The 13,352-nt window shown below is 36.4% G+C and overlaps 3 protein-coding genes across 9 annotated transcripts; 1 reads left to right on the top strand and 2 right to left on the bottom strand.

Moving 5' to 3' along the window:
* Positions 1–17: 17 nt before the first annotated feature.
* LOC109083013 (leucine-rich repeat-containing protein 34-like) lies at positions 18–2,723 on the bottom strand. Its single transcript, XM_019097836.2, has 10 exons — positions 2,583–2,723; positions 2,386–2,498; positions 2,168–2,232; positions 1,968–2,051; positions 1,731–1,859; positions 1,557–1,652; positions 1,308–1,462; positions 592–747; positions 348–474; positions 18–256 (listed from the first exon to the last, which is right to left on the bottom strand). The coding sequence occupies exons 1-10, from the start codon at positions 2,684–2,686 to the stop codon at positions 29–31; spliced, it is 1,257 nt and encodes a 418-aa protein (XP_018953381.2). The 5' UTR covers positions 2,687–2,723; the 3' UTR covers positions 18–28.
* Positions 2,724–3,903: 1,180 nt separating this feature from the next.
* LOC109083014 (myoneurin-like) lies at positions 3,904–10,704 on the bottom strand. Of its 5 annotated transcripts, none has more exons than XM_042714480.1 (10): positions 10,450–10,704; positions 9,929–9,968; positions 9,630–9,667; positions 9,377–9,492; positions 6,869–8,274; positions 6,447–6,606; positions 5,746–5,924; positions 5,541–5,624; positions 5,363–5,449; positions 3,904–4,829 (listed from the first exon to the last, which is right to left on the bottom strand). In XM_042714480.1, exons 1-10 carry the CDS (start codon positions 10,690–10,692, stop codon positions 4,435–4,437), a joined length of 2,748 nt encoding a protein of 915 aa, XP_042570414.1. In that variant the 5' UTR covers positions 10,693–10,704; the 3' UTR covers positions 3,904–4,434. The 5 variants fall into 5 exon arrangements, with proteins under 5 accessions (XP_042570414.1, XP_042570417.1, XP_042570415.1 ...); XM_042714483.1 differs by lacking the exon at positions 10,450–10,704 and adding an exon at positions 10,062–10,088; XM_042714481.1 differs by having other exon boundaries at positions 9,377–9,667; positions 10,450–10,550.
* A 194-nt stretch (positions 10,705–10,898) lies between these two features.
* LOC109067812 (apolipoprotein D-like) lies at positions 10,899–13,111 on the top strand. 3 transcript variants are annotated; one of them, XM_042714485.1, is made up of 5 exons: positions 10,899–11,165; positions 11,828–11,962; positions 12,182–12,303; positions 12,393–12,478; positions 12,583–13,111. In XM_042714485.1, the coding sequence occupies exons 2-5, from the start codon at positions 11,846–11,848 to the stop codon at positions 12,816–12,818; spliced, it is 561 nt and encodes a 186-aa protein (XP_042570419.1). In that variant the 5' UTR covers positions 10,899–11,165; positions 11,828–11,845; the 3' UTR covers positions 12,819–13,111. The 3 variants fall into 3 exon arrangements, with proteins under 3 accessions (XP_042570419.1, XP_018940243.1, XP_018940245.1); XM_019084698.2 differs by having other exon boundaries at positions 11,807–11,962; XM_019084700.2 differs by having other exon boundaries at positions 10,903–11,165; positions 11,832–11,962.
* Positions 13,112–13,352: the final 241 nt, after the last annotated feature.

Raw genomic sequence — 13,352 nt, 5'->3', positions numbered from 1 at the left:
ACTTTTGGACAAAACCGATAATCATGAATCATGAATGTGAGTCTGGATAGATCTGCAGAGACAATGAATCTGATGCCATCAGGGCCAGAGCTGAATTACTTGAGTCTCCATCACCCCCATATTTGGATGTCCAATAGTAATGCCTGTGTAAACCATGAGATGCTTCTGCTAAAAAAACATGACCATCCACCTCATAGGGAGAAACATCTGTGTGCTCCTCACACAGCCGCCCACTGCTTATTAGCCGAGAGAAAGCCTGATTAAACATGCAGAGAGAACATTTTAATGACCTTTCGTACACTAGTTGAATACTGTATTTGATCATTTAAAGATTTGTGAGATCTCACCATGCAAACTGGCTCCTCAAGTTTATTCCCCCAGATGTAAATGTGTGTGAGACAGGAATTCACTTTCATTGCCTTGTTGAAGGACATAAGACCTTTCTTTCCGATGTTGTTGCTCGTAACAGACAATCTAGGAGGCAAAAACGATGAGATAAATTGGACAGCATGGAAAAGGGAAATAGTTATACGTATAAACTTGAGATTTTAGACAGATAATAGCATTGTTTTATAAATAAAGTACACTAACGCTTTGAGTTTGCTGTGTGGCAGCTTGATAGCTTCACATAGATACACCGCACCGTCATCTTCAATGCGATTGAAAGAAAGATCAAGAATCTCCAAGGAGGGATTTTGTTTCAAAACCTCTGATAAGCATTTGGCTCCATCCCGTGTAATTCTGTTACTGTTAAAAAATACAGAAATTATAATTTCTCTATTTTATAGACATATTGGTTATTAATTAATTGAACTAATTTCATAACTGATGAACTTTACACAGTTATTGAACTGAACTGAATCAACACTCAACACAATCAACCAATGTAAGCTGAATAATGATTGCACTGTCTTTGTAGAGCTGCTTTGCAGCAGAAATTTAATTTGTCTCATATTTGATGCATTTTGGATCTGTTAATGTCCTGTTTATTACTGTGAAGCTGCTTTGAAACAATCTGTATTGTATACAGCGCTATATAAATGAAGGTGACTTGACTATTTTCTGAGTTGCTCTGTGCCATATAATGATAGTGGAAAGCCAGCCGTGGTCGCCTTTCACTTTCATTGCATGAAAAACAGCTACGATATTCTGCTATAAAAACTCCCATTGCTTTCCAAAGAAGAAAGTAAGTCATACAGATTTCACAAGACATGAGGATGAATAAACAATAACAGAATTGTATTTTTTTAGTACGAATCATCCCTTTAGGATCATGAATTATAAGAATTATGTGAGTGAGTGTATACCAGCGAAGATCCAGGTAGCGTAGAGAGACGTTTAACTTCAGTGCTTCACACAGCCTCTCCACACCAGTATCAGTCATGTCATGCTTTCCCATGTGCAGCTCCCTCAGTGTCTTATTCACCACCAGCATCTGTGCCATATGGACTGTTGTTTCCTCCTATCATTTAAGTTAAATGTACTTTTAACCATTAAAAATAAATAAATTAATAATAAAGTGGGTATACCAAAAAACAATTTTCCTGAAAACAAACCTGAAGACTGAAAAGAAGAGGTCTGCTAACATTAATAGCACGGATTCTTCTGCTGTTCTTAAGGACGATTGCAAACGCTATTACACTTTGTGTAGCCTAGTAAATAAACACAATACTTTAATCCAATGTAAATTACCTTTATTTTGTAGTTACAGTTATGTTTAAGAAACTTACCAGATCACAGTCTGAGACATCTATTTCTTCTAAAGTAGCGTTGACCTGCAACATGGCAGCCAGTTGCATGCCACCTTTGTTTCCAATCTTATTTCCCGTCATTCTGAGCATCCTCAAACTTTTATTCTTCTGTAAAATTAACAAAGTACATGCTAAAATCAGGATAAATATTGGCATTCACTTAAAATGTATAATTAATGAATGAATGAATTACAAATGTGAATTAGTCACACTTACATGAAGACTTTTTGCTATCACTTCGGCACCATCTGCCTCAATGTTATTACACATCAGATCAAGAGACTGAAGGGACTCACTCTCCTGTTGAAATCACAATATTCCTTTAAAGTCTTAGTTTTAAATGTTTAGCTGGTTTAAAGATATAAACCTAGTGAAGCTCATGAATGAGTCTTTAGGAACATTCTGGCATACAGTACCTGAATGAGGTGTGCAATATAAACAGCTCCTTTATCTGTGATATTGTTGTATCTAAGATCTAAACCTGCAATGAAGTTTTACTTTCAGTTTATTATAAAATCATATTTTAAAAGTACCTGATCCAGGTATAGGCGACAGTGAACTTGTAAATATGTGTAGAGGTTTATGATTTGCATGACCTAAAAGAGTTCTCTGGCTAGGACGAGTTAATATTTACCCTTTATAGCCGAATTTCCCACGAATATTTTTGACAAGACCAGCATATCTTCATCTGTCAGTCGGTCTCCATGCTTCAGTTGATCATTACCGGTTAGTTTGAGTGAGCCATCACTGAGTTAAACAAAACAACATTAATTCACAGGAAAGCCGAAACGACTGTTCACACTTTATACATTATATACCTTCCAAACCAACCTATTAATATTGTTTTCCAAGGCTTCCCAAACACATGTATTTGGAGGCTGCTGAACCTCGGCGCATAGAGATAAATATCGATTCTTTAAGTCCTCCATGTCCATGTTTCACGCTCTAAGTTGCTATGGTAACAGATAAAGTTTGACGTTTCTAAGCCAACAATAGAGCTCATCTGCGCAATGACGACATCTTCAGGTGGTCTGCGCTATATAGCCTGAATAAGCATGTATGCATTTACATTTAGTCATATAGCAGACGCTTTTAACCAAAGCGACTTACAAATGAGAATCTTTTCTTTCCAAAGAGCCTGTTTGCGCTTCACACCCACCAGAATTGCTTCATCTTACAAATGCACTCCAGTTTCAGGCCCTTGGCACACAGGGAAATCATTTTACAGGTCTGATGTGTCTGCGCTTTGACTTACCATCTTTATTAAGCTCTATGTATGTGCGTTGGTCAATGTTTAGATGTGAATAAAAGCCTTGATTAAAATTGTACATCATATAAAGCAACCATGTCATTTAATTTCTGCGTGAACCAAAGTCAGCTTTACAAACTCTCTGCAGATTCAAGGCTGCAGAGCTTTACTACACCACTTTTATAATCAGAACATTATTTTAAAACACCATAGGCATCATACACTGGCCAACTTGCCTAATTGCTTTAATTTGCACACGACAAATTGACAAAAAAAAACAATGCGTTCTCAAATTTACTCAAAATATCAAACATGTCATGACATATCCTCCAGCTGATGGAATTATAGTATGAAACTTAAAAACCCAAGTCTGTTCCCATTTTTCACAACACAATTCATACACTATTTGCCCACAGGGTACAGAGAAAAGAAAAAAATCCCCTAAAACCAGTTCACGGCTACCTTTGAGCCATACAGGTTTAGATTTGGGATTTTGAGATTTTAGGTACAGGACCGAAAAGAAAAATGACACTGAAAGCTGAGGGCCCATGCTGTCTAGGAACCTGGAACATTTACAAAATTAGGGGTGTCTAGAGGGGTATCTGTCACATCAACACTCACCTTTTGCAGAAAGGGCCTTGAAAGTAGCATTGGACCTATAATAATAAAAAACTAGCCACTTGTAAAAATATATTCATTTATATAAATAAAAATAAATGGACTGTTTCTGAATTCAAATTCACAAACACTGTTTGGTAAAGATGAAATCCAGGACAGAAACCTTCCCCCTAGTTGAAGAATCACCTGAATATAAAAACTACTACAAGTAATATTGATGGGTACCGTGGTCTTCACCAGATTCATTTTGTGAATGCATTAATCAAACATCAACAACAACAAACATTCAGACGTGAGATGATTTATTATAAAAGTTGGCCAGTTTGTTAGAGGATCAAAATGAATTCACATCATATATGCAATTGTTCAGAGACCGGGTCATATAACATTATAGGTATTTACATGTCATACTTCTAAAAGACAAACGCATAGTTCAAAATATCAGAATGACCAAGTAATTGTAATAGCCACACTGTCCTTAATTAAATAGAAAAGTATTTTTAAGTGAACCAAAATGCATTTTAAGCACAGCTTTTATATTACAGCTTAACCTAAGGTTGGCCTTCCCTTCATTTCAGAAAGTACTTTATGCTTTTAATGATCCTGATTCTGCTCTGAAAGTGACATTTAATTAAGAAAAAGGCAAGAGAGGAGAAGCTCCACACATTCACTCAACAGCTTTGTATAACTGATATCTGCTAAGAGTTCATCATTCAAAAGCTTAGAAAACAAGTTATCTGAAGGGATGTTTATGACATATGTCTTCACTTAATGGAGAAAATACACTTAAAATGGAAGTAAAAGCTGTTTTTTTTTTTAATCAATGGTCTGAACGATGACAATCTGCGTGTGCTCCATCTCAGCGTTTCCGGGGATTTCGTACTGTTCCACTACATAGCTCACTTGCTCGCCAGATTCTCCGTGTTGGATGAGAACCGGTGCTTCAGACGAATCTGCGTGCTGGAAGATCATTGAGGGCTCTGTGCCGTCTGCATGCTGTATGATCATCTGAGGCTCTGCTGACTGTTGGATAATAAGTGAGGTTTCCGGGGGCAAAATTGGCAATGGGGACTCCATCTGAATTTCATGGTCTTGGGAATCGACGAGGGCGGAGCGCACGCGTGCAATCAAGCCCTGGTGGTCAATGGGGATGTTGAGAGGACACTGCGTCGGGTCGGTTTCCAAAGGAGCCTGCTCTTGGTTTGGAAGAGCTGTAAAGTATGGACAGATCAACCAAGTTATAAATATACAAATGGTAGAAAGTCTTTGCTGCTTAATATTTTTTGTGTAAACGCTGATTAATTTTTTTCAAGCTTCTTTGATGAACAGAAAGTTCAAAAGAACAGCATTTAATTGAAATAGAAATGTCTTGTAACATTATAACCGAATTGCTGAATAAACGTATTTCTTACTTATTCCAAACTTTTAAATGGTGGCATATCAAATATATTTCCAAAAAATATTAAGCTGCACAACCGTTTAGAGTTCATTGATGAGACATAATTCTTAAGCAGCAAATCAGCATATTAGAATGGTTTCTGAAGGACTTGAGTAATGATGCTGAAAATTCAGCTTTGTCATCACAAGAATAAATTACATTTTAAAATATTTTAAGATACAATACGGTTCTTTTAAATTGGAATATTTCACAATATTATTGTTTTGTTTAATTAAATTCAGACTAGGTAAGCCTAAGAAAATTCTTTCTTTTAAAAAAACAAAACAAAACAATAAAATAACACACCGTTATGCTTCAAAACGCTGTGCTTCTTCAAGCTATACATGTCTGAAAACATGCTCCCACACAGGTAACACCTCACTTTTCTTGATCCTACAGGCAAAATGACAGAGAAATACATATTTGGACATATTCTTGCATTCAGAAAATGCATCACTTGCTTTCATTTATTAACTTAATGTACCATTGTGGATGTCCATATGTTTTCGAAGTTCACCAGCGGTTAAGCAAGGTTTTCCACAATCCAAGCATATATATGGGGTCACACCTAAAATGTAAGGCAAAAAAAAAAAAAACATTTATTAAACACAGACTCCATGTGGCATTAGTATGTTAGCAAATCGCTACAGAAAACGTTGAAAGCTGTAATGAGTGCATTAGAAACCCACCGGTGTGTTTCCTGTTGTGAGCGATGAGAGAGCTGGACACAGCGAACGCCATGCCGCAGGTGTCGCAGATGTATGGTTTCTCCCCTGTGTGTCGGCGTTTGTGATACATCAGAGTACTGGCCTGTGTGAAGCGCTTCCCACATTCTCCACATTCATACGGCTTCTCACCACTGTGCTTCCTGAGAGCAAATGGGAAATAATGAGAAGTTAATGGAAAAGTTTATTTTTATAATTCATTATTGATATTTTATAGACATTTTAATGGGAGATTGGCTTTTTAGGACCAGTACTAAACTCATTATTTTTATGTTTAGGTGGCCAAAAATGGATATGGAGAACCAGTATTTAATTATGCTCTTTACACATTAATAATAGTAATAATAATAAACATAATCCACATTAAAACAATAAACCATAGCCTAAACCAAAACATTCATTTTCCAATAATTATTATCAACATCATCATCAATGATATTACTACTAATAAAATTTAATCAAATATTAAAGAACCAATTGGTTGATGTATAGAACCAAGTGTGAACTCTGTTACAGCTTAATAATGATAATGAATAATGATAATATTAAAGAACCGATAACCATTTAAGTGCGACTATCTCTAGAGAATCAAAGCCCTTGTACATGTACATGTGTAATTTTATCACTGAAATGAAATTGGAATTATGCTCATGCATTGCACATACCTTATGTGAATTTTCAGATTGCTCGATGTGGCAAAAGCTGCTCCACAGAAATCACATTTATGTGGCTTTTCTTCTCCGTGATGCATTCGGCAATGATAGATCAGCTGACATTTCTGAGCAAAACGTGCATCGCAAGACGTACAACTAAAGGGCTTCTCTCCTGAAAACAAAATAATACATGAATCACTTCACATAAACCTATCAGCAAATATATAATATCACAAAAAGATTTCTATTTCACATAAATGCTGCTCTTTTAAACTCTATTCAACAAAGAATCCACAAAAATATAAAGCAGCACAATGGCTTTCACAACAGTAGTGTGTGATTAACAAACTTTTTCAAAACAATGAAATGAAAGACAAATTTATTCAAGTGAATAAGTTTATTAATGCAGTGTATCTTCTACACAGGAGTCGTACCTGTGTGTATGCGCATGTGGGTCTTCAACTGGTTGCCCTGTCTGAAAGAGCGGGTACAGAGTTGGCACTGATAGGGTTTGAGGCCCTTGTGTATGCGCATGTGTCTGCGCAGGCTGCTCATCTCTGAGAAGAGGTTCCCGCAGACGTTACAAATAGGCCTGTGTTTGTCCTGCAAGGGCTTCACTTCCTCGTCTCCGGCCCAGTCCTCCTTGTCATTGCCAAGTTCTTCATCCTCTTCTTCTTCTTCTTCATCACTAGCTTGGCTTTCTTTGAGCTTTCTACTCAAGCTTCTCTTCCTGTTGCTGGTGCGGACCTTCTTTGCAGGATTTGACTCTGAATCTTCTGTACATTGAGATGAGCCTTCTTCAGTGTGTTTCTCAGCGTCTTGGTTTGTTTCTCCACTGGCTTCTTCTCCACTGTTCTCCACCTTATATGTTGGATTTGAAGATTCAGGTGCCGAAGAAGAAAGAGGTTTGGATCGAGGTCTTCCTCTTTTACGAACAGTCCCTTCATTCTCTTTTGTCTTTGCAGCTTCTGAACCGTCTTCTGTGTCTTTAGTTGAGTTCTCAGTGTTTGTGGTTTGGTTCTCAGTGGTTAACGGCTTAGTCCTTGGTCTTCCTCTTCCTCGTTTTAAAGGACTTCCGTCTGGGTTTTCCACATCAGTCTTTACCTGACCGTCATCTTCCTCACCAGCATTCACAGAATCTTCTTCAACAACCTCTGTTTCTTGGGCGTCTCCTTGTTCTTCATCTCCACTGTCTCCTTCTGCACCAGATGATAGGGGTCTAATTCGTGGACGTCCTCTTTTGTGAGCAGAGCTCTCTTCTTGATCCTTGGTTGCTACAGACTCATTTTCAGCGTTTCCAGAATCATCTCTGTCAGTGGAGAGTGGTCTAACCCGTGGACGACCTCTTGGTCTTCCGGTTCCTCTCCCTACTGAGCTGCTATTTGGACTCATGGTTTGCTGCGCTGGAGATTGTTCAGTTGAATCAGAAGTCAACGGCCTCACCCGTGGGCGACCTCTCGGTCTCCCTTGACCTCTTCCTCTGCCTCTGTGAGCAGTGATGGTCTCCCGCTCAACCTCATCCTCATACAGCCTAGTTTTGGGTTTCCTCCCTCTCTTGCTGCTGCTTCTCTGCGGTGTCTGTTCGCTGGACGAATGGGCTTCATCATCCTGTATCCCATCTTCATTCTTTTCCCTCAACAGCTCCCGTTCTTCCACCTCTGTGATCGGCTCTAAAGGTTCGTAGTCGTCTGGGCTCAGGGGGGACCGTGGATCTTCGTACTCCGCTTGTCTTGTGGGCGAGCCACCAATTTTTATATCATCTTGAGTTAGTGTACAACGAGCCACAACCTCGGGCATCCCAAGATAAGATGCAGCTTTCTGAACACTTTCAATTTCTTCTCTGAGTACAAAAAAAAACAAAGCACAGGAATTTCTAATGTATATTTATATAAATGCAATTATATTAACTACATATATATATATATATATATATATATATATATATATCACAATATATATATATATATATATATTAATTAATCTATAAAAGTAAAGCTTCAGCCAAAATAAAATTTAGCAGATTAAATAGTTCATAGCACAGTAAAAATTAAATAGATTGTGGTAGAGTAAAAATAAAAAAAAAATCATATTCACTACTAAAAAACAAACAAACAAAAAACAAACATAACTTAAAATTTATTTCCATGACTTCTGTGGTTTCCAATATACATTGACATATTATATACATATTAATATTTACATAGGATATATAGTAAAGTAAACACATTATAAAAAGGCATGGCAATATCTTCAGTAGTGAATATGAACTTGCAATGAAATATTCAATTGGCTAAATATTTCGTGGCTAAAACTTTATCTATATATGAATATTTGATTTGTGACCCTGGACCACAAAACCAGTCATAAGGGTCAATTTCTTTAAATTAAGATTTATACATCATATGAAAGCTGAATAAAGAAGCTTTCCATTGATGTATGGTTTGTTTGGATAGGGCAATAGTTGCCCAAGATACATCTATTTGAAAATCTGGAATCTGAGGGTGCAAAAAAATCTAAATATTGAGAAAATTGCCTTTAAAGTCGCCCAAATTAAGTACTTAGCCATGCATATTACTTATCAAATTTTTTGATATATTTACAGTAGGAAATTTACAAAATATCTTCATCTTTACTTAATGTCCTAATGATATTTGACCCATACAATGTATTTTTGGCTATTGCTACAAATATACCCCAGCAACTTAAGACTGGTTTTGTGGTCCAGGGTCACATTTGTGTCTATATATATATATATATACATACATACACACACACACACATATAAAACCTTAGCCTTTTAAAATCAGGGCCTAAAATTATTCAAAAAATATAGAAAATGATATATTCTAAAAATATTTCCAGGTTTTAGGAACAGTACATATAAATATAACACTGCATACAGATAACAATAGACGTATAGAATTGGATTTCCATGAGCTCACCTGTCCATACTCAAGTCCCCAGTGTAAATATAAGTCAGTAGTTTTTCAAACACAGCCCCGCTCACCAACTCTGGGTCCAAAGTTATGGTGCCATTCTCCTTTCCGGCATCAATAGACTGCGTAGAGAAATACTCGCTAAAGGCTGCCAGAACATTGTGGTGTGCATGATACTGAGACTGTCCTATTGTTACTGTGCAGTCACACAGAAAGCTTCTCTCACGCTGTCTCTTCAGCTGCTCCAGAAGAAACTCACTGTGAGTGATGTGTGGCATGACGTGGAAGAGGAGCAACCTGCAATGTCAAGAACATCTTATAACATCAGCCACTACTGAAAATCCCTAAAGAGATACTTCAACCAAAAACAGAAATTCTGCCATTATTATTGATTTGCATTGCATCCTCTATAATAGAGTTATATTACTAAAGGTTTGGAACAACATTAATAAATTATGAATTAATTTCCATTTTGGGTGAACTAGACTTATAATGACCGTATTTTATATGCAACAGCTTTGTAAGCAATAAACAAAATGACTAAAATAATTTACTTACCGCACGTAACTTTATAATGGTTTAAACCACACCCAAAAACCTGTTTAAATGAAACAGACATGCACGTAAAAATAAAGAAAGTGTGCATATATACATTAATCAATAACTCGATATAAAATTAGCGATTGTTTACACTTGACAACATCAGTTAAGGAAAATTAAAGTTCCCGCCCATTACTCCAAAGTTGGCTCTAATAACGAGCTTGCTGACAAACTATCACCGTTAAAGGCCACTCAAAATATTATACATACACCCAATAATTCTAGGCGAATATATGCACTAAAAATGACTTAATGCATTATTCTCTGAATGGATGCAGAGGGGAATGTTTATAATTTTGACATGCAAAACAAAGGGCTCTTATTTCGAAAATGCTCGATCCGGTAGAGCGCGAGCCGAAATTCACAGTCTCGGTCTACATATTACAAACACAACACCGAGTCGTGCAATAATTACCTAAATTATGTGATTAATAAATATAAAGTTAAATTCGAATTTTTAATAATAATTCAAGTCTCACGTTATTTCGACAGTAGATTAAAATCGCATTGCTTTGACGGCCATTTTCGAGGTCTTCAAGGGGATTTGGTCTGTGACGTAATATCCTCCCGTCTGAATTCTTTCCGGTGTTTGAACCAAAAAGACAGCTGTAACCATTAGGTGGAGCCAAACACACACGTCCAAGCACATGCATGGACACAAATGTCCAGAAACCTGTGCATTTAAGCACCAGAGTGTAGTGACAGGAGTAACTGTACTTCATTACAATACTAAATGTTATTTTGAGAATGTGTAGTTTGGAAAATACCTTTAGGTACTTTTATTCAATTACAATTCCAAGGCAAAAGTCATTCTTTAAAAAAAAAAATATAGAAAAAAATATTCACTTAGAGGTCGTGACATTGTGCAGCCCATTGGAAAGTCTGATTGTCAGTTTTATTAATAAAATCTGCTAAAAATTCTCTTCACAAATAAACTCATTTTGTCACTGTTTTAATACTTAAGGTCTGTGCCAGTGGAGAAGAGCAAATAAAGAGACAATCTTCTTTAACAGCACACACCCTGTCACTGCAGTACTGCTCCCATGATATTTATTTACATAATCAGCTGCTTTTTGTTACAACACAATCTCAGTCTGTTATGAGTGTCTCCTTCTCTCTTGTCTCTCTTGTTACTGGACCAGCACACAAGCAACATCTTCAGCTCTGTGCTTAACAACAGCTTCATCTCGAACAGGTATCGATTTACTTTGTATTGTTATTTAGTCTGTTTTGTGATATTATACTTAATCATAATTGTATCATCTATTATCATTTTCTGGGTATACTTGTATTGTGTAGCCGTAGTGTTAGTTGTAACATTTCGGTCTAAAAAATGTACTACCTTAAAAAAATTAAAATAAAATTTAAAAAAGGCAGATAATTTCTTCTAAACAGTAATGAAGTACATATAGACTATAATTATGTTCTTTTATTGTTCATGGAAATGTATCATGTTTCATTAAAAAAAATTACATTTATCAAAATAAGATAATTTCATCAATAAGCAACATTAAATTTCAACATTAAAGTGCTTAAAAAAAAAAAAATAGTAGAGTCTCCAGACATGTCTTTAAAGGAACTTGTTACTTGACACGCTATTAAAAAAAAGACCCTGGGAAAAAAATATATGTTCAACAGCTGTAGCACAGTGTAATGGAAAAGAATACTTTTTTCCCCTTCTTTTTAAAGTTGAATGTTTCTACACAGTGAAAAGGAAAACACCAGATTCATTCGGTGTAAACCATCCCTGATTGTAATTTGACAATGCAGTTTACAAATATCCATATAACACTGTGACATATTGTCTTGACATTAAAATGACTAATGCATCTTGAGCTCATGACTCTCACTGCTGAGACAGCAGCTCTTGACAGGATGAAGGCTGTGATTGTGTTGCTCGTACCTCTTCTGCTTCCCTTGGTCTCTGCTCAGACAGTTCGTTGGGGCCCCTGCCCAACACCAATGGTCCAGCCAAACTTTGAATTAAACAAGGTAGGACTATGCAAATATAATGAATCTTAAAGATAAAATTCAGCCTCCAAAGTTGTTATTATTTACCTAACATCGCATCTTTCTAAATCCAAATGCTGTTATTGTGTTTGGCACGGAATGGCATGAAGGTAAAAAAAAATGACGGAATTGTAATTTTTGGGTGAAGTGTGTCTTTAATTGTGTACAGTGCATTTATATGAGCTTTACCTTTCACTCCAATACCTTGGAAAGTGGTATGAAATTGAAAAGCTCCCAGCATCCTTTGGGAAAGGCAAGTGCATTGAGGTGAACTACGTGCTAAGACCTGACTACACTGTCCAAGTTGTCAATGTTCAGACATAGTGAGTAATTAAATATTTTGACTTAAATAGAACTTGCATTTTGTCACTATCCTTTAATCATAACTAAATTGTATGTTTATATAAAACAGCAAAGGAAAAATCAGAAAAGCAGAGGGCACAGCGATCATTCAGGACCTAAGGGAGCCAGCAAAGCTTGGAGTCAGTTTCTCCTACTGTGAGTCCATGAATGTGCTGTGTCTGTGTTCAAACAACACATTTCTAGAACAGCATAGAATGTTTTGTTAATTTACCATCTGCTTCTTTTTTATATATATTCAGTCACTCCCTACACCCCATACTGGGTCCTGTCTACTGACTACAGCAGCATTGCACTTGTTTATTCATGCACTGATGTTCTCCGGCTCTTCCATGTGGACTATGCCTGGATCCTGTCACGCTCACGCATTCTGCCCCCAGAGGCCATCTATCATGCCAAAGAGACCTTCTCACGTGACAACATCGATGTGAGCAAAATGATTCCCACAGATCAGCACGGATGCGATGGTCCTATTTAAACAGTAAAGACTGAAATATAGATATATTTTTTGGTGCCTTCAATATTACTATTATGATTGAAAATGGTTTGAATTATCATAAAGCTACTCATATAATGTTGTACTTTGTTTGGTATTTGTCTTTGTTACTCGTAACTAATTTGTAAAGCAACCTCTGGCTTTGGTAATGTGCTATAAAAATAAGATTTATTATTATTATTCATATGGCATAAAACCATCTGAACCCAGCTGGCACATATAATGCTCTATATACATATTTTTGCACCACTTCAAATAAATAAATTAAAGCATTACCGCTTGCTTATGAAGTTTTTGCTTATGGAGTTCTCTGTCATGTCATTCTTGAGTAATGGTTTTATTAATCAGGTGTTTATTTTGTGAATATACTGGAGTCCTATCTGTTCTGCATAATTTGAGATGTGCATTGAAATGTCCTCAAAATTGAATTTTCTATGCCTTTATGGACACTTTATATTGATAATAGTGTTTAGATTTCTGTTGGAATATTAATGCTTTTGGAATGCATAATAATTT

The sequence above is a fragment of the Cyprinus carpio genome, chromosome A24, assembly GCF_018340385.1.
Source record: "Cyprinus carpio isolate SPL01 chromosome A24, ASM1834038v1, whole genome shotgun sequence".
Lineage (NCBI taxonomy): Eukaryota > Metazoa > Chordata > Actinopteri > Cypriniformes > Cyprinidae > Cyprinus > Cyprinus carpio.
Note: the sequence above shows the minus strand (reverse complement) of the source record. Positions and strands in the feature narration are given on the sequence as shown.